The following is a 21,715-nucleotide window of genomic DNA, read 5'->3' on the forward strand; positions in this document are numbered from 1 at the left end:
TTTACAAATAATAGAAAAACTAGCCCCTGGGAGGCCTGGACTTGGCTTGGTCCCTCTGTTCCTTCTCTTTAGCAGAGCTATGACTTTGACAGAATTAATGTTTGATTTATATAGAAAGATTGCTTAGCTGGATCAAAATTTAAAAATTGGAAGTACCTACCTTGCCACTGGTTTTGTTCTCTACAAGAGAAGGGATAAGGAACCAGAGGGGGGAATTTTTTTTTCCAACATTGCAAACCATTCTATTCCTCGTCCTCTTTTGGTAAAGAAATATTTCAGTCACATGCATTCTTGGAGAGAATTTTGAAAAAAAAACACTCAGCCCACAAGAATTCTGTTCATCCCACAAAATCTGCCTGGGCCCTGCGAGCATTTGCTAAGATGGGCTCCTTCACTCCACTTTCAGCCCATCAGCATTTTCTTGCTCCTTTGATACCAGTAGGTTAGGATAGCACAGACATCTGCCACCTCAGGAAACAATGCCTTGAGGCCCTGGCCAGTTGGCTCAGCGGTAGAGCATCGGCCTGGCGTGCGGGGGACCCGGGTTCGATTCCCGGCCAGGGCACATAGGAGAAGCGCCCATTTGCTTCTCCACCCCCCCCCTTTCTCTCTGTCTCTCTCTTCCCGCAGCCAAGGCTTCATTGGAGCAAAGATGGCCCAGGCGCTGGGGATGGCTCCTTGGCCTCTGCCCCAGGCGCTAGAGTGGCTCTGGTCTCGGCAGAGCGACGCCCCGGAGGGGCAGAGCATCGCCCCCTGGTGGGCAGAGCGTTGCCCCTGGTGGGTGTGCCGGGTGGATCCTGGTCGGGCGCATGTGGGAGTCTGCCTGACTGTCTCCCTCCGTTTTCAGCTTCAGAAAAATGCAAAAAAAAAAAAAAAAAAAAAGAAAGAAACAATGCCTTGAAGAGGCTCCTCTCAGACAGGGGTTCCCATCCCAAGTCATGGTAAGAATTAAGAAGAAGAGAGGCCTGTGCTTAGCTAAACTTTACTCAGCTCTCCAGCTAACTCTCTTCGGTGCTTATTCATTATAGTTACTGTCTAGTATTTTTTGAGTATTCTTGTTTAAATTATTTATGAAAACAAACACTGCTCAGGATTTATGACAACGACTCACCATCTATATGAAATAGTTTTTGGAAGTAAGATTAATTGTGAAATAGAAAAAAAAAAAAAAACAAAACCATTTTTGGAGTGTTCTTTTCCAAGCAAGGCGGGTGAAACTGCACATTTCTCTTGGGAAGCCAGGATCCCACTTGCAGCAGGTGACCAACGGGCTGCCCTGCATACGCCTGGGAACCAGCACTTCCCCTGCAACTCAGTTGTGAAGCACAGTATAACTGAGTCGGTTTTTAAAATGGGAAACATTTGGTTAATATCAGGTCGTTTCTACTCTTAACCTTGTAGCAATAATATTAGGCTTTCCCATGGCAGGAAAGCCTGGCAAGTCCTTCTACATAAAGGAAGTACTTTTCCAACAGAAGTGAAAAAATACTGAAGAAATCTTTTCTTTATCAACACAACCAGGAAGGCGGACATGTCAGGCCCAGATTAGAAACAATTCTGTTGGTCTTCACACCCCTTTCTCTAATATGACAGTGAATAATTTGGCTCAGTCAGGGCAATGATGAATTCAGTCACTGGTTCTACAAGTTTAGAAATGCTCCAAGAAGTTTTACTCTTTGAGGGGTATTTAAATTATCCATTGAAATCCCCATAACACATGATATTCTTGGGTTTGTTCGGAGAAATTTTTGTTTATTTTTTAAAAATGGTCATGGCTGGTGGCTCAGTGGACAGAGTGTCAGCCTGGCATATGGATATCCTGGGTTCAGTTTCCAGCCAGGGCACACAGGAGAAGCAACCATCTGCTTCTCCCCTCTCCCTCCTCCCTCCTTTCCCTCTCTGTCTCCATAGCCAGTGGCTCAACTGGTTCAAGCGTGGCCCTGGGCACTGAGGATAACTCCATTGGAGTGCATCAGCCTCAGGTGCTAAAAATAGGTTGGTACTCCATCATCAGCCCAGATGGGGTTGTTGGGTGGATGGATACTGGTCAGGGTACATGTGGCAGTCTGCCTCACTATCTCCCCTCCTCTCACCTAAAAAGAAAAATTGTTTTTGGTGTGACCAGTGGTGACTCAGTGAATAGAGTGTTGACCTGGGACACTGAGGTTCCAAGTTCAAAACCCTGAGGTCACCAGCTTGAGTGAAGAGTCCCCAACTTGAGTGCGGAGTCCCTGGTTTGAGCCCAAGGTTGCTGGCTTAAGCAAGGTGTCACTGGTTCCAGTGGAGACCTCCCCCAACCCCTCATCCCCATCAAGGCATGTATGAGAAGTAATCAATGAACAACTAAAGTGCCACAACTATGAGATGATACTTCTCTTCCCCCCCTTAAGTGAGAAGCTGAGAGGCAGAGATACAGACTCCCCCATGTGACCGGATTGGGATCTACCAGGCAAGCCCCCTATAGGGTGATGCTCTGCTGTTGCTATGTTGCTCAGCAATTGAGATATTTTAGTGCATGAGGCGAGGCCATGGAGCCATCTTCAGCACCCGGGTCCAACTTGCTCCAACCAAGCCATGGCTGTGGGAGGGGAAGAAAGAGTGAGTGAGAGAGAGAGAAGAGAAGGGAGAAGGGGAGGGGTGGAGAAGCAGATGGTCACTTCTCCTGTGTGCCCTGAGTGGAAATTGAACCTGGGACTTCCACACACTGGGCCAATGCTCTACTGCTGAGCCAACTGGCCAGGGGCAAGTTAATGCTTCTTATCTCTCTCCCTTCCTGTCTGTCTTTCTTTCTCTCTCTAATAAACAAATAAAAAGCTTTAAAATTTATTATTATTATTGTGTGTGTGTGTGTGTGTGTGTGTGTGTGTGTGTGTGTGTGACAAAGATAGAGAGAGACAGACAGAGGGAGGGACAGATAGTGATAGACAGACCAGACAAGAAGGGAGAGAGATGAGAAGCATCAATTCTTTGTTGCAGCACCTTAGTTGTTCATTGATTGCTTTCTCATATGTGCCTTGACCTGGGGGCTACAGCAGACCGAGTGTCCCCTTGCTCAAGCCAGCGACCTTGGGTTCAAGCTGCTGAGCTGTGCTCAAACCAGATGAGCCCACGCTCAAGCCGGCGATATTGGGGTTTTGAACCTGGGTCCTCTGTGTCCCAGTCTGATGCTTTATCCACTGAGCCACCACTTGTTCAGGCTATTTTTGTTTTTATCATTTTTGCATTTAGGGATTGTTGTTTTCCTCCAAAGCAAAACTGCAATTCATATAACATTAAATGTTAGATGCAGGGCCATTCAAAAGATAAGTGGTCCTTCCATCATGGTTCTCACTGATCAGCAGGAGAAACAGGCTCAAAAACAAAACTACTGTATACGATAGGAAAAAAAGTGCATGATTCAAGCTTTTTATGATCATATTTCATGTACAGAGGAGCAATTAATTTGACCTGTAGTGAGGCAGGGAAAACTTGAGACTCCACTGAGCTAGTTCTTAGACGGTCAGCAGAATTTGTCGGGAAAACATCCTGTGAAAGGCAATCCCAGTGGAAGGAAGAGCATGTGCTAAAGGTCTCACATATGAAAATTCTACTGTACCTAGGGTGTAATCCAAGGCGAGAGAGTAGAGTGAAGGTGAGTATGAAGGGGGAGCTATGAAGAGAAAGAGACCGGAAAGAGAAGTTAATATGGTACATTAGGTACTTCCTTCCTTGGAAAGACAATTATTGGGTAAACACTTGACAAAATGCCTCTCAGTATGTTTGTTGTGTAAGTTTATTAAAGCAATGACTAGTATTTTGACCTGGCATTTGGAACAAAGGGAAGAGAGAGTGAAGTGATGCCTGGGCGAGTATGTACAGCCTTGGTAACAGGTATTGATGAACACTGGAGATGTACATCATGTCTTTATTTTGTGATTTATTTCATGTTCTTCAAAACAGGAAGTAAGCATAAATTATAAGAGCTAGTCAGAGGCCCAAGACGACAAAAACAACAACAAAAACAACAAAAAACCCTCTTTTGTTCTCCAGGCTTGTCTGAGACGACAGGAATACCGAAGAGACCCAAATGAGAAGAAGAAACAAGATCAATTTTGGGGGCAAGAGACAGATTCTGAGAGATCCTGGTTTTCAAGTGGGTCATCTTCCAAACAGGTACTTAGGACTATGGAAGACATTCTCCTCTTGCCGTGTGTGTGTGTGTGTGTGTGTGTGTGTGTGTGTGTTACTTGGGGAAAAGCCAACACACAAAAAGAGATGTCGAAGAACCCTAAAAGTCAGGGCAGGAAGCGGCATGGGCAGGAGCTCCCAGTCTGGGTACCACCCTGGCCATGTGACCTTCCCTCTTCACCCTAGTTTGGCCTCACTCTTCTTTCCTTGTAGTCTAACTCCTTGCATTGCAAATCCTGTTTTTATTTTAAATGAAGAGAGTAAAATGCATCATATAACTAGCCATTGTTAAAATACTTTTTTGTCTAGGTTGAAAATAATAAATAAAAGGGCCTGACCAGGCGGTGGCACAGTGGATAGAGTGTAGGACTGGGACACAGAGAGCTCAGGTTCGAGACCCCGAGGTCTCTGGCTTGAGTACAGGTTCATCTGGTTTGAGCAAAGCTCACCAGCTTGAACCCAAGGTTGCTGACTTGAGCAAGGGATCACTCGGTCTGATGTAGTCCCATGGTCAAGGCACATATGAGCAGGCAATCAATGAACAACTAAGGTGCTGCAACGAGGAATTGATGCTTCTCATACCTCTCCCTTCTTGTCTGTCTGTCCCTCTCTCTGTCTCTCTCTCTGTCACACACACAAAAAATATATATATCGGAACTCCTTTAAAAAATAAATAAATAAAAGGATGAATAATAGCAATATGAACATAATGATAATAACAGTAGTAGTTAGTAGTTACCATTATTTGAGTGCTTGCAATGTTCCAGCACTGTGCTGAGTACTTTATACATATTGGCTTATTTCATTTTCTTAAATCTCTATTGTTTGACTCATTTTATGGAGGAGAAAACTGAGCCTTAGAAAACTTCACCTCAGATTTTACAGTGAGTATGTGGTAGAGTTGGGGTTCTGTTCCAAGCAGTCCAAGCCCAGAGAGGGTGCTCTGAGCCACTGAGCTATATGATCATATTTCATGTGTAAGCTCTTATCTGCCTAAGAATTTTACTTATCCTATGTAAGCTAAATACCACAAGCTGCATTCAACACCCATTGTTAGCATGGTGAATTGATTTAAGATGAGTTATGTGCTTCTTATGAATTCTTATTTAATATTTTATGCCTGAAATATACTCTAGAGGATGGACCCTCTTTTCTGTTGGCGGTATGGTTTCCCGAGATAGGTCCTGGATACCTGATATCAATCAAGTTCTTCTCGGGATTTCTTCTGTCATCTCAGATGTTCACACTGCGGTTATTTAATGTTCAAAGGACACCTAAAAGAACATCAGTGATTGATGTTTATAAATGTAATTACATACCTGGGAGAGATCTATACTCCCTATTAAGGAACATACAATCATAAAATAAAATATGCCTCCTAAAGTCTGAAGGTGAGAAAGTCTCTCTCACAACATTGGCAGCACTAAGAACATGTCGCCTGAATCTTCCATTACTCAAGAACTAAATATAATGCCCAATGCTGATTAAACTTAGAGAGTGAGATTAAGCCAAAAATTAAATCTAGTTTAGCTAGAGCAACACATTTTTAGTATTAACTTCTCATATTTTTTTACTTAGGAACAAAATACAAGGACAGATAGAAAATGTAATTTAAGTAAAATAGGTAGCATGTAGCAACCTTTCTAGATGGGAATGATGAAACAATGGGAAGCTGGTTCTTCAGTTTTCAGGCAAGGACCCACGGACCTAGGCCTGGCTGTTTTGTACAACAATGCTCATGCATTTGAGATATTCTAGGACTTCAAGTTTCATGCTGCTCTTCACAGACTTGTTTGGGGGACAAGCTGGTGACAGATTCCTGTAGTTTTCTTTTTCAGCTATAAAAATTATTTATTCTTTAAATCATCATTGCAAAACCCTCAGTTGACATCTAAAAAGGACATAGTTGAACTTTACAAAATAAAAATAGGTTGTAAAATGCATAAAGCTGGTGATTTCTATTCCAAAGTATGAGGACAGGAGTTTTCAATGTTTGTGCTACATCACCTCTTAGTATGTCAGAGAATTCAAAACAACATTATTTTGTATATAATCCCAATTTTCCCCAATAATGATAGCCCAAGGGTTTGTCCAAGTGCCTTCAAGGTCGCATCTTTTCTATCAAGAAGAGTGATAAAGTCAGTCTTCTCCACAGTAAACTCACCACTGCCTGGCTGTCTGTATGACGGATATTTTAGGGGGACACTAGAGCATTTGCCTCTGGATACAAAAGCACAGGAAGGACAGGGTGAGAGAAGATGTCACTGAATGCATCACATCAACAGCCATCTGACTTACGTGCTCATAACGTCGGTCTCCTGCCTCAGTCCTTCAATGTCTACTCAGTGCAAGTGAGGCCAGAGATCCTTATGCGACTCAAACCAGACCCTGGAAATCCTCAGCCTCCGGGATCATACGCTGGTTTGGAAATTTTCCTTCTCGGGTTTGGATCCCTACCTAAATTTCTATGAAAAGCTGGTTGTTCTTAAGCCTTCATAGTCTGGATCGGCCCTGCCGTATCCTGAATCCTGAGGGAATAAAGAACTTATCAAAGCTATCTTCTCCAGGATTCTCCATAACATGGAGGTCCTGGAGCTGGTCTCCCAGAGGAGGCTGAGAATAAGAATGTTGGCACCTCCCAAAGAGAACCCAGGCCAGGCTGATCCTACTTCCAGAGCTCAATGTGTTAAATGTCACATCAGGTACTAGACTGAAAAAAATCCTTGGTCACACAGAAAAGGGCAGGAGAAAACTACAGCTCACTGAGATGGTGTAAACCTAACCAAAGCCCTCTCTGCTAGGTGAGCATCCCCCTGAGTACTTTCCTTCCAGACATTTCTGTGGTTGAAAATGCTAGGGAACATTTTACCTCTGATATCTGAAGGCAAGTTCACTCTCAGACTGAGAAGGGTAGTATGAAAGTAGATTGCTTAATCCATGGCCATTTTCCCACTTTACAGTTACAACATGAAGCATGCCACCACCGAAGTCACATGTATTGCACGTCCCATCACTTGTTCCTTCCTTAACCCAGTCTCAGGTCGTCACAGTTCTAATGGGCTCGGGATAAGCGAGGCATTTACCATCAAGTAAGAGAGACAGGATCAAGCTATAATTTCCCAATACCTGCCTAGAGGTGAGCAGATCCCCAAATGCATAGCTAACATGGTAGCCACTGCATTAGGACGTGACTCCCTCATTGCAGCCAGTGGCTTTAACCTCTGGTTAGTCAGAGGTTGTGTTCAATCTAAGTCTAAAGTAAAGCAGTAACTGTCAAGCCTTTGCTGAGATGTTCTGTGGAGTGGTACTTCTGGTACTTCCCAAACATGGTGAAGTTGATGGTGCGGCCTGGTACAAAGAACACTTACCATCGAAAGCCAGCTCTGTCCCTCATTACGGCATGAATTCAGGCAGGCCACTTTACTTCTGAGCACTTTAGTTTCTCATTAAGGAGATGCTTATTATTATGCTTATCTCATGGGATCATTATGAGAATTGGTGAGACTCTTAAATGTCATACTAACATTAGATTACATTATGAATTGCTTTGGTGTCCAGCTATTCTTACAAATGATTCTCCAACAGGTAGCAGTGGAGGGGCAGGTTCTGGGGCTTCCAGACACCTTCTTTCACCTCAGATCAGCCCCAGGCCAAATTTCTAAAAGTCAACCTAAGTAGCAACTTAATTTTATTTAGACCCTTTTCAAAGCTACTTATAACCTTGTGAAAATCTGTTTAATCAGATTAGAATTTAACAGAGAAATAAATAAATGTCAGCTCCACATAACCAGCTAGAAGCTGAATGATTCAGTAGGCTGAAAAAGAAAGCAGTCTCTATCTGAGAAGGAAGTCATTTACCCAAGACAGCTGTGGCCTGGAAGAGCTGGCTGTGATTGACAGGGGCAGCCGGATGTTTCACCTGCTTCAAACCTTCACAGAGAAGGGACAGGAGCCCCAGTTTCCCCATAGAAAATGATGAAAATTATTAGCCCAGGACCTGGGAAACAGCGATCTTTTATGAAAATAGACATCATGGGCCCTTTTCATCTTCCCAGATCCTGTATCCTTGTTGAAAGGGACACCCTTCCAAATGCACAGACCTCAAGGACTGAGGACACATGGTCACCGAAGCATTTACTTCTCTGGCAAAGAAGGTAGAGACCAGCACTCAGTTTTTCAAGAGCACCATTTGCTCTGCTAATAGGGATAGGATCATTGTACCTTCACTATCAGCAACCGAGCAACTAAATATTTAGATTCCAGGTCACAAGGACCCAATGCTACATTGGAAGGAGGCAGGTCACCTGACACCAGCCGCAGCTGGCTCTGTCCCAGGCCTGCCTCAGCAGGATGTTTACCTCTGTGAGCTCACCTGGCTCTCCCAGAAAGGAGGGAAGGTAAAGGGTGAAGTCAGTTACCCAATGTAAACATTTTCAGTGTTTCATTCACCATAATCCACATGGACTTTAGAGGCTAAAATAAAGGCTCTTCCAGTAGCCTGAATGGGTTAAAAAATCAGAACATCCAACCATACATCAAAACAGTATAAGTCTAGAGTTGTGGTGTCCAATTCAGTGGCCACTAGCACATGGAGCTATTTAAATGGAAATGAATAAAATTTAGAAGTCAGTTGTTCCTTGGTCTCACTCGCCTCATTTCACATGCTCAGTAGCCATATGTGGTCCATGGCTGCCATCTTGGACCATGCGCATAGAAACAATTTCCATCGTTGCAGAAAGATCTATGGGATGACCCTGCTTCAGACTGCAGTCAAGTCCAAAACACAAACAAGACAAGACCTCATGGGCCAGGAAGGGGTTTTGTTTAACGGACACTGGCCCTGCACAATCCACAACACAATGCTTTGTAATACAATACTATATCTCTGGCTGCCTTGATTTGCATTTTGTGGTTTTCTACCACCTGGATATATTTGCACAATTCCTTTCACTACCTATTTATTCAGCCCATCCTGTCTGTGAAATCTTTAGCTTCTCCTCTTTCAAACAGCTTTTAGGCAGTTGTTCTCCCATTAATCTGTCAATGTCAACCTACCAACACCCTTAACAGCATCATGAAAGCAGCCAGGACTTAGCACATGGCATATGCATCCATGAGTCACACTTCTCTAACTTCTGCTTGTCTGCTGTCAGATTCCTGTGGGTCGGCTTCCCTTCTTTCTGTCCCGAGGCCCCTGTGCAGACGAGACAGGTCACACACGTACACACCGGTCCTAACTGCTACAGGGCCCCATCCCAGGAGGCTGTGAGTCATCGCTAACACCTGGCATGGTGTTTGTCACAGCCGCCCTCTTGACTCTGGCTCAGAATCTGTGCCCTCGAGGTGCACCTGAGTAATAACGCAGCTCTGCACACAGCGTCTCCAGCCTGAACTATGTGTCACGAAGGGGGAATGCGCAGCCCACGGTTTGACCAGCGTGGATCTGTGGGAATTCTCATTTGAGTGTTTTTCATGTTAGCTGTTGATCTGTTCACCTTGGCGTGGCCCACAAGCGCCTCAAACTCGAGGTGCTGAATGCATCATCCTCTCCCCTCAAATTGTTCCTCTTCCTGAATCTATTTATGCCCAAGCCAGAATTCTGGAAATTATCTAAGACTCCTCTTCTGCTCCTTCTCACACTCCACAGCAATCAGACACCAAAGCTAGACTGTCTTATCTCTTCTCTCTTGAATCTGTCCACCAGCACCTTCCTTTCCAGGGTCCTATCTTTTTTTTGCCTGGATTGTTGTAGGAGTTGTTTCCCTGGTTACTTAGTCTTTGCCTCACCCCTTCCAGTCAGTCTGCCAGGCTGCAGTAAGATGGATCCCTCTAGAAGCAAATTGGATCATGTCACTCCTCTATTAAAAATTCTTCAGCCTGACCAGGCGGTGGTGCAGTGGATAGAGCATTGGACTGGGATGCGGAGGACCCAGGTTCGAGTCCCTGAGGTCGCCAGCTTGAGTGCGGGCTCATCTGGTTTGAGTAAAGCTCACCAGCTTGGACCCAAGGTCGCTGGCTTGAGCAAGGGGTTACTCAGTCTGCTGAAGGCCTGCAGTCAAGGCACATATGAGAAAGCAATCAATGAACAACCAAGGTGTCACAACAAAAAACTGATGATTGATGCTTCTCATCTCTCTCTGTTCCTGTCTGTCCCTATCTATCCCTCTCTCTGACTCTCTCTGTCTCTGTAAAATAAAATTGGAATCAAGTTCAGATACATTAGCAAGGTACTCAAGACCCTGATGACTTGACCCTGAATACTGAGGGAACCTCCTGTGGGAAGAATTTCCAAGGCTTTTCCTTGAGGTCAGGTGACTCTGCCCTTGTCTCTCCTTTGTATTCCCCAAACACCCTCTGGATTCAACTCTCTACCTTGAGGTATACCTTCCTGTCTTTACCTTAGGCTGGCACTACTCATGAGCAGGTGTGTTTATTGTTGCATTTCCAATGACCACCACATAATAGGAGCTCACTGAATGTTTGATGGCTGACAGTTGCAAGAGTGTTTTAGGCATGTGCACATGTTGAAGTCACAGTAACAAAGCCATAACAGCCAGAATGGGAATCCTCACCCTGAGGAGAGCGGAAAGGCGATGCTGTTACTTGGATTAGTGGATTCTCCCTGACCTTGTTTGAAATTATGGAGAGGACACTAGTCTGGCAAGGCTGGCTGTATGCAATGCCAGTTTGAGTTTGAAGATTAGTCAGTTACAATCAACAACTTGGAAACCTCTGCACTGGTGGTGACAAGAGTAAGAAAGCATTCTTGTCCTGGAATGCCACCAGTGGTGGGATTCAAATAATTTAACAACCAGTTCTCTGCCCTAATGACCGTTTTAAGTATAAAAAATATATATATACCGAAAGGCAGTTTTTTTATGCATTTAATACTTAAATAAGAACAATAAAAGAGGTACACAAAACTAGATTATAAGGAAGAGTTTTAGAATATTAATGAAAAATGATTAACTAATACCTGACAAAAACAATAAAACTGTTATTTAAGATATTTCCCTATTGCGTCTTGATTGGCATCCTCACTTGCACTATTTTCACCTATGGACGGAATGAACATTACTACAGGTGCTTAGAATACACTGTTGCGCAGATGAATGTTAAAAAAGAATAAAGGATGTAAATTTGTGATTCCCACATTAAATAGCTGCCCAGGCACCCACCTTAGAGAGAATCCTGATTACAAGTGCCATTTTAACAACCGGTTTGCCTACCTCAACAAAAACTTAGGTATCAGTTCTGCCAAACCAGTGCGAACTGGCAGAATCCCACTCACCACTGCATACCACTCTGCAAAGGGACAGATGGCTTCTGTAGAGCTCTGAAAGTTCCTTTTGTCACAGGTAGGCAAGAACACAAAGACATAAGAACAGCTGGGTGGCAGCTCTCCGTGGACCGAGGAAGCTCGGGAGGGCCCACAGTAGACTCAGGATTCACTGTACTTTGTAACAGAAGTCATCTGATTGTGACTGAATATTCCGCTGGATTACTCACCAGACTGCACTGGATTTTTTTTTTATTTTATTTTATTTTATTTATTTATTTATTTTTTGTATTTTTCTGAAGCTGGAAACAGGGAGAGACAGCCAGACAGACTCCCGCATGCGCCCAACCGGGATCCACCCAGCACGCCCACCAGGGGCGACGCTCCTCGCTCTGCCGAGACCAGAGCCACTCCAGCACCTGGGGCAGAGGCCAAGGAGCCATCCCCAGCGCCCGGGCCATCTTTGCTCCAATGGAGCCTTGGCTGCGGGAGGGGAAGAGAAAGAGAGAGGAAGGAGGGGGGGGTGGAGAAGCAAATGGGCGCTTCTCCTATGTGCCCTGGCCGGGAATCGAACCCGGGTCCCCCGCACACCAGGCCGACGCTCTACCGCTGAGCCAACCGGCCAGGGCCTGGATCTTTCTTTCATGATAAGATTATAGATTAATTGGAATATCTGGCGCAGGCCCATCTGGGGGCAAACTGGGGTGCTGGAGACCTTTAATAGCATTAGTGGAGCAAATGAATATTACAACTGTCTTGTGGGCAAAGTCAGCAGCACCTCATTTCTCCTTCATTCCTTCATTGTCTGAGTTCTAGTACATAATTTTAAAATAGGGCATGGTAGTAAAATGGGGCAACTGTCTGTTTAAATAGCAGCTGCTTCCAGAATACTGTCCTGCCTTTTTCAACAGATAAGCAAGACAGGCTAGAGTCAATCCTTCCACTAGGGTGATTCTGCCACGAGTGCAGGTGATACAAACACCAGCTGTTATCCCAGCTCATTGAAATTGTCGGTGCTGAGACTGGTGGCCTCTGACCGGAAGAGTTCCTTGTGTTAATTGGACTCAGCGGCTCAGAAATTGCACGAGGAAAGATGATAATAAAGTGGCTTTTCCTCCCATTATATATGGTGCTAGGTGTTTCAGTTTATTACATTTTATTAAAAATTCCTATTTAAAAAAATGGTTCTGATTCATTTTTAAAACAAAAAGAAAACTTGTTAAAAACCAATTAAAAATCAGATATCAAAATTAGAAACATTTTCAGTTGTGAGGTATTATCATTCAGGTGCATACCTACATTAAACATGATTTACAAACTACAGCATTTCATCCCAAAACCTTCTTGTTTTGTTTTTATATTGCTTTATTTATTAAGTAATTATAAACCCTTTGTGTCCAAGACACTGTGTTAGGGGATATGGGGACATGCAAGTGAATAAACCGTGCCCCTGCCCTTGGGAAGTTCAGTGTCAATGAAGTAAGACATTACACAAATGCCTGTGGTTTGAGACTATCCCCTGAATGTAATAAAAAGGCCACGGGGCAACCTGGGAAAGCTCCACGGAGGATGGAGGTTTTCAGCTGGACCTCACGGCATGGCAGGACCTGGGAGCTGGAAGGGGGAGCAGGGAGCTGAGGGGGGGCGGGCATTACAGGTAGAAGGCAGAGCCTCAGTCAAGGAGAGGTGAGCACACTGGGGAAAAGGGTGAGCCGTCCAGCCTCCCTGCAGCACAGGACAGGTGCACCAGCCCTCCTCTGAGAGCTCCCCTCCCTGGAGGGCCCTGTTGACCTGCCTCCTCCACCTCTTCCTTAGGACCAGGGGGCAGGATCAGGCCCTCATTGCTCCCTGACGCTACTCCCCAGGTTCTGTCGGAAGCACAGGTCCACTGAGGCTTATGTTGTTTTATTCCACCATGTGCCCTGCCCCACCCCACACCCAACTGTCACCCTCTTGTCTCCTGGCCACACTCCTTTATTTAGTGAACCCTCTGGCAGTGGCTTCATCTCTGTTCACCCCATGTCCTGATCTCCCACCACAATCCTACATGACTTGAGCATGCACCTGGCTAATCCAGCCCCACCTAGCTTCTCAGTCCCCAATGTCTCTTAAGCCCCCCTCCATCTCACCCTGCCACACCCCCCAAAAGACACCCCTAGACCACATCACCAAATGAAAGTTCTCCATCTCCAGAATCTCCTGATCACCGCCAGCCCTCCTGCTCATCCACTTCCGCTATGGCATTTACACAACCTCTTGATCCTCTCCCTTTGCCCTCTCACTGTTCCCAAGCAGCCTGGATTCTGTGCTCAATACTTTTTTTTTTTTTTCGACAGAGAGAGAGTCAGAGAGAGGAATAGAGAGGGACAGACAGACAGGAATGGAGAGAGATGAGAAGCATCAATTTTTTGTTGTGGCACTTTAGTTGTTCATTGATTGCTTTCTCATATGTGCCTTGACAGGGAGCTACAGCAGACCGAGTAACCCCTTGCTCAAGCCAGCAACCTTGGGTACAAGCTGGTGAGCTTTACTCAAACCAGATGAGCCCGCACTCAAGCTGGTGACCTCGGGGTCTCGAACCTGGGTCCTCCACATCCCAGTCCAATGCTCTATCCACTGTGCCACCACCTGGTCAGGTTGTGCTCAATTCTTTTAATTCCCTGCCCTTTGTCTATTTTCCATACCTCTTTGCCAAAACCCCGCCCACCCATGATCTCTGGGCCCGCACCCAAGCCACTGTGACTACTGTAAAAACATCAGCCAACTTTGAAAACTAGTGCCCCTGAATGGTCACAGCCACCAGCCTCCTGGAACTCTTCAATGCTGCTCAGTTTCCCTGGTCAGCTCTCTTCCACTTTAAACCTTATTTTCTTTCCCCAGTCTTCAATTTCTCAGTCCTCAGGTGGAAGCTTCCTCAGCTCACAGCTGCCCAACCCTTCCCCCTCCTTCCTCACTCCCTTCCCCTCATTCCCACCTCTCCACCAGTGCTCAGTGGCCTACCTCCTAGCTCTCACAGGACCCTTCCTCCATCCTTCATCCTTTCCCTGCCTGGGTCTCCCTCTCTGCACCGCAGGCTTCCCATCAGCGCTGAATCGTGATCTAAGGTCTCCTTCCAAAAACGAAACAACACACACACAAAACAGAACAGCCCTTCCTCGATCCTGCATCCCCTTCACTTAATACTTCTTCACAGCCAAAGTTCTCAAAATAATTATTTACACCAACTGACTCCATTTCCCCACCTCCTACTCACTCCTCAACCCACTGCAATCTGGCGTCCACGCTCATCATTCCACAGAAACGGCTGTTTGTCAAATGACATCCACGTCTCTGAATGTGGCAGTTCTCTCTTGGTCCTCACCACCTTTGACCTCTGCACCACCTTTGACTGGCCTGGCCAGTCGATCCTCCTCAAATGTCCCGGAGCGTCTGCAAAGCCACATTCTGCTCCTGGCTTCCTCCCTGTCTCATCCTCCTCCACTCTGAGTCCCGGAACTTCTTGAGCTTGGTTCTCCTCTCACTCTCCACCTGGAGGCTTTCCCCTATTTTTGTATTGCGGACCTCTTAGGAGTATGGTGAACTCTCTGGATCCTTTTCTCAGAATAATATTTTCAAATGCCAAAATAATAATAAGAAGATACGTAGGATTTTGAAGGAAACCACTTTTATTGAAATAGTCATCAAAATATTTTTAGAAAGCTGTGATTCAATAATGTATGTGCTTCTTTATTAACACATTAAATAACAAGTGATGAGCATAAAAGGTATTTTGAGACATTGGCAACAAATTTAATGAAATGTAAAAATACCTGCGATTTCTATTGGTGACAAAATCACAGGTACTGCTAATACCACAGCGGTTTTCCCCTGAATTCATAAATGAAAGGTACACTTAGATTTCAGCTAGAGGTTAGTAGAAATAAATATGTAACTTTTCCCCATCCAAATTCACGCCCCATCCCGAAGAAGCCCTGCTCCATGTGGTCTCTAGGTTATTTCACCAAGATTTTAACTGCCAAAGTCAAGATATCTGCCAAGGATGTTCAAATCTCCATTTCCAACCCAAACCTCACTTTGACCTTCAGATCTAGACTATCCAATTGTTTACTCAGTCTCTACGAGGATGTCTCAAAGACATCTGAAACTCACCAGGCCCAGTGCTAAACTTTCCAAGCTGACCCTTTGTTCTTCCCTTTGTGAGTATTGTCAGAATCTGATTCTCTCTCTCCTCCTCAGTCTCCTGTTCAATACATCACCAAGTCCCATCGATTTTACTTCCCCTAATATCTTTTAAATCCATCTGTGTGTTCTTCTCTGCTACTACCTCTTTAATTTACTGCAGAGTTCCCCTCACAAGACTCCACACTTCCACTCCTGCCCCCAAATTTCACCCCCACCCCACCACAGGTAGAGTGATGGGAACAAACGGAACCCATCACTTGACTTATCTGCTTAAACCCCTTGTGTAGCTTTTAGACGGGGGACCAAAATGCACCTTATAGTCAACAAGGCCTTGTGGGATCTGGCCTCCGCTTTTTTTCCACCTGGGCTCTGGGCCCGCTGAGGTGCCAGGCACCCTGCTGCCGGAGTCAGCTGCTCCCTCTTCCTGCAGCACTGCCTCCGGCCTCAGCCCAGGTCACCTCCTCAAACTGCTCTTTCCCTTCTCTACATCCAGGCCCTTCTGCCCTATCTTCTATGACTATCCACACATTTCCATTTTTTAAAAATTATGACTTTTAATTTTACATTTATTGAATAGTTATTTGATTAAATGCTCTACCTCCCCATCTAGACTGTAGCTCTGTAAGGACAAAGTCTTTGTTTCACTCATCAATCATTCCAACATCCCAACATATATATAGTTATGTTTTTGTGATTTTGATTGTTCATGATGTTTGTCCCAGTTTTTGACTTAGAGGTAAAAATTATGTGTAGTGAACATTAAAAGTACTATTTAATGAGTGTGGGCAAGTGCACGTATGTAACAGTGTAACCCAAACCCCCTTCAGGTTCCTGTCACTCTGTGAAGTTCCCTATTGCCCCTTCCCAGTCAATTCCTGCCCTTGTCCCCTTCAGAGGCAACCACTCACTGTTCTCAGTGTTCACACCGTAAATTAGTTTGCCTTTTCTCATGCTGTTCCTAAAAGACAGTTTGAGTTCAACTTTCTAAGTCATCCCAGACCCTTTCTATAATTATATGGAATATACATTCTAAATAAATGAAACAAATAAATGAACTCATGTAATAATAAAGTAACATACAAGTTACAAATTAAAACTATTATCTTTTCCCAAAATGACAAAGACTTTTTAAAAGATAATATTTGAAAAAGTTACATAGAAACTGTCATTCTCATCTAGAAATGTAATTGGTACAATATTTCTAGAGGGAAAATAGACAACAAAAAATTTTAAATTACTGTGATGCTTTAAACTGGAAATTCCCACTTTTGTGAACTTAGAGAGATAAAGATTTGTATAAATATTGATATATAAGGACATTCACCATAGCACCATTTATCATACTAAAACAGTAGAAGCAATCTACATGACCAACCAAAAGAATTACGGTGGGTCCATACAATGAGAAATATGTTCTTTTTATTTTTATTTATTTATTTATTTTTTAATAAATTTTTATTAATGATAATGGGATGACATTAATAAATCAGGGTACATATATTCAAAGAAAACATGTCTAGGTTATTTTGTCATTAAATTATGTTGCATACCCCTCGCCCAAAGTCAGATTGTCCTCCGCCTCCCTCTATCTAGTTCTCTGTGCCCCTCCCCCTCCCCCTAACTCTCTCCCTCCCTCCCTCCCATGTCCTCTCTCCCCCCACCCCTGGTAACCACCACACTCTTGTCCATGTCTCTTAGTCTCATTTTTATGTTCCACCAATGTATGGAATCATGTAGTTCTTGTTTTTTTCTGATTTACTTATTTCACTCCTTATAATGTTATCAAGATCCCACCATTTTGCTGTAAATGATCTGATGTCATCATTTCTTATGGCTGAGTAGTATTCCATAGTGTATATGTGCCACATCTTCTTTATCCAGTCTTCTATTGAAGGGCTTTTTGGTTGTTTCCATGTCTTGGCCACTGTGAACAGTGCTGCAATGAACATGGGGCTACATGTGTCTTTACGTATCAATGTTTCTGAGGTTTTGGGGTATATACCCAGTAGAGGGATTGCTGGGTCATAAGGTAGTTCTATTTGCAGTTTTTTGAGGAACCACCATACTTTCCTCCATAATGGTTGTACTACTTTACAGTCCCACCAACAGTGGATGAGAGTTCCCTTTTCTCCGCAGCCTCTCCAACATTTGCTATTACCCGTCTTGTTGATAATAGCTAATCTAACAGGGGTGAGGTGGTATCTCAATGTAGTTTTGATTTGCATTTCTCTAATAACTAATGAAGCTGAGCATCTTTTCATATATCTGTTGGCCATTTGTATTTCTTCCTGGGAGAAGTGTCTGTTCATGTCCTCTTCCCATTTTTTTATTGGATTGTTTGTTTGTTTGTTGTTGAGTTTTATGAGTTCTTTGTAAATTTTGGATATTAGGCCCTTATCTGAGCTGTTGTTTGAAAATATCATTTCCCATTTAGTTGGCTGTCTGTTTATTTTGATATCAGTTTCTCTTGCTGAGCAAAAACTTTTTATTCTGATGTAGTCCCATTCATTTATCTTTGCCTTCACTTCTCTTGCCATTGGAGTCAAGTTCATAAAATGTTCTTTAAAACCCAGGTCCATGATTTTAGTACCTATGTCTTCTTCTATGTACTTTATTGTTTCAGGTCTTATATTTAGGTCTTTGATCCATTTTGAATTAATTTTAGTACACGGGGACAGGCTGTAGTCGAGTTTCATTCTTTTGCTTGTGGCTTTCCAGTTTTCCCAACACCATTTGTTGAAGAGGCTTTCTTTTCTCCATTGTGTGTTGTTGGCCCCTTTATCAAAGATTATTTGACCATATATATGTGGTTTTATTTCTGGGCTTTCTATTCTGTTCCATTGGTCTGAGTGTCTATTTTTCTGCCAATACCATGCTGTTTTGATTATCGTGGCCCTATAATATAGTTTAAAGTCAGGTATTGTAATGCCCCCAGCTTCATTCTTTTTCCTTAGGATTGTTTTGGCTATTCGGGGTTTTTTATAGTTCCATATAAATCTGATGATTTTTTGTTCCATTTCTTTAAAAAATCTCATAGGAATTTTGATGGGAATTGCATTAAATTTATATATTGCTTTGGGTAATATGGCCATTAAAAATATGGAACGCTTCACGAATTTGCGTGTCATCCTTGCGCAGGGGCCATGCTAATCTTCTCTGTATCATTCCAATTTTAGTATATGTGCTGCTGAAGCGAGCACTTATTTTTATTTTTTAAGAGAGAGGAAGGGAGATAGAGAAACAGACTCCTACATGTGCCCCAACCGGGATCCACCTGGCAACCCCCGTCTAGGGCCGATGCTCGAATCAACTGAGTCATATCCTCAACACCCAGGGCTGACACTTGAATCAATTGAGCCACTGGCTGTGAGATGGGAAGAGAGAGAGAGAAAAGGGAGATGGAGGGGGAAGAGAAGCAAATGGTCGCTTCTCACGTGTGCCCTGACTGGGGATCAAACCTGGGATGTCTGCATGCCAGACTGATGCTCTATTCACTGAGCAAACCAGCCAGGGCCAAGAAATATATTTTAAAGACAAAGAGAGCTTCAAGGAAATACTTCTGAGTTTACTCTTAGAGGAATATTTGTATTGTAATTCTGAAATTATTTCTTGTTTGTTGCAGAGTAAAACAAATATATTAATATAATTAAGGAAAAAGATTTTAAATACAATTGGACAAGAGACATAAATAAAAACAGAAAACCCATATAGTGTTAAACTTCAATTAGAAATATTACTATGAACTGATGATTTTTAAAATACATGTTTCTAATTAACTCCACTGAAAAGATTTAGGAACAATATCACTCCAGTAGCAATGAACACACCTAGCATGCAGACACTGGTTTCTAAATACCATTCTCAACTAAAGGAAACCAGAGCTTCTTGGAAATAGCTGATTACAGTGCTGAGGTAGGTAAAACACAAGGCAAGGCTATGATATTTTTTGTACCAGAAAGCAAAGAAGTACTCAAAGACTCAAGTCAAGAGTCAAATTGAATGGACTTATACTCTCCATTTTTGGTACAATTTCAGCACTGAAAAATTTGGTGAGGTTATTGAATAAAACATATCCTTGAGACCCCAATGATAATAAATTAGATAGATAGATGGATGAGAAGGGGGTTTAAAGTTCTTTAGAGAAAAATGCCAACTAATAATTGTAGAAGAGATGATAGAATTAGAAAGGTTATTTTGTTACCCCACTATAATTACCAATTCAGGTAAAGCACATCAAAAGATGCTAAAATCTTTAGGTGAAATGTTGTTTAGGCTACTGTCTGAGAGTCATCTCATAGTTTACTTATTAATTATACAAGGGGTACAGGGAATGTACATTTGCATGAGAGAAATCTGGCAGTCACCACCTTACCCTAGAGACCAAACAGCATTGTTTAGTGCTAAGGTGACGTTATAAAGGACACTTACCACCGATAGAATATTCATGCCAAAAAATTATTAGCCTGAATTTTATCATGAGGAAATTATCAAATTCAGAATATAGAATATTCTATGAGTCTGGAACTCTTCAAAACAGTAAAAAAATATAACAAAGCAAAAAGGAGACAGAACAAAGACTAAAGAGACGTAACTGCATATAATGCATGTACCTTGATTGATATACTATAGATCAAAACAAAAGGCTAAAAAGACATTTTGGGGACATTTGGGTTGAATATGCTCTACATATTAGATAACATCATGGAACATTTTCTTAGGTAATAGATTGTGGCTTTGTAGGAGAAGAGAATGTCTATTTTTTATATTTATTACAAAATTTAATTGAGTGACATTGGTTAATAGGATCATATAGGTCTCAGGTGTACATCTCTGTGGTACATGATCTGTATATTATGTTATGTGCCCATCATCCAAAGTCAAACCATCTTCCGTCACCATATATTTGGCTCCCTTTACCTCCCACCACCACTCCACCCCCTTCCTTTGGTAACCACCATACTGTTGTCTCAGTTTTATATCCCACCTATTAGTGAAACCATAAAGTTCTTAGCTTTTCCTGATTGACTTATTTTAGTCTCAAGGTCCATCCATGTTGTCGCACATGGTAGTATTTCATCTTTTCTTATGGCTCAGTAGTATTCCATTGTATATAGGTACCATATTTTATTTATCCCATCCTCTATCGAAGGACACCTTGGTTGTCTTCATGTCTTCAGCACCATGAATAATGCTGAGATGAACAGGGGGGTGCATATGTCTTTGTGAACAAATGTTTGTAAGTTTTGTAGGTAGATATCCAAAAGAGAGATTGCTGGGTCATATGGTAACTCTATTTAATTTTTTGAGGAATTGTCATGTTTTCCATAGTCACTGTACCAGTTTGAGAATGTCTATTTTTATAGAAGATGCATATTAAAGTATTTAAGGAAGATGTATCATGAAGACTAGTCACTTTGAAATTGTTCAGAAAAATAGAGAGAGATCAAGCAAACTTGCAAGGTAAAAGGCAATAGGTTTATGTGTACTATTCTTTCCACATCTCTGTAGATGTGCAATTTTTCAAAATAAGGTTGGAAAAATTATAAAAGGGGACCAGTCGATACACTACATTAAGTGAAATCATTTTGTAAAAAAATATGTTTAAAGGCCCTGGCAGGTTAGTTCAGTGGTAGAGCATCGGCCCCACATATGGAAGTCCCAGGTTCGATTCCCAGCCAGGACACACAGGAGAAGCGCCCATCTGCTTCTCCACCCCTCCCCCTCTCCTTTCTCTCTATCTCTCTCTTCCCCTCCTGCAGCCAAGGCTCCACTGGAACAGGGTTGGCCGGGGCTCTCAGGATGACTCAATGGCCTCCGCCTCAGGCACTAGAACTGCTCTGGTTGCAACGGAGCATCGCCCCTAGTGGGCATGCCGGGTGGATCTTGGTTGGGCGCATGTGGGTGTCTGTCTCTCTGCCTTGCTGCTTCTCACTTCAGAAAAATACAAAAAAAATGTTTATATATACATATACACATATATGTTAGGTGAGTAATGTTAGCTTCTGTAACAAAGGGATCAAAACTGCGATGACTCAATCAAGATGTTTATTTCTTGCACCCGTGACAGTCCAGGTTGGATGAACCAGA

General features: G+C 43.1%; 1 protein-coding gene and 1 non-coding gene across 2 annotated transcripts in view; one reads left to right on the forward strand and one right to left on the reverse strand.

Moving 5' to 3' along the window:
* Positions 1-21,715, forward strand: part of MARCHF10 (membrane associated ring-CH-type finger 10) — a 102,679-nt gene that overhangs the window by 15,950 nt on the left and 65,014 nt on the right. Inside the window, exon 3 of the mRNA XM_066364306.1 lies at positions 4,030-4,152. Within this exon, the coding sequence (XP_066220403.1) occupies positions 4,030-4,152 (123 nt within the window). The remainder of the gene's footprint in view (positions 1-4,029; positions 4,153-21,715) is intronic.
* Positions 18,722-18,828, reverse strand: LOC136396409 (U6 spliceosomal RNA). The gene has a single exon (XR_010749697.1). It is a non-coding gene; the product is annotated as a U6 spliceosomal RNA (small nuclear RNA).

Source organism: Saccopteryx leptura, chromosome 2 (genome assembly GCF_036850995.1).
Source record: "Saccopteryx leptura isolate mSacLep1 chromosome 2, mSacLep1_pri_phased_curated, whole genome shotgun sequence".
NCBI lineage: Eukaryota > Metazoa > Chordata > Mammalia > Chiroptera > Emballonuridae > Saccopteryx > Saccopteryx leptura.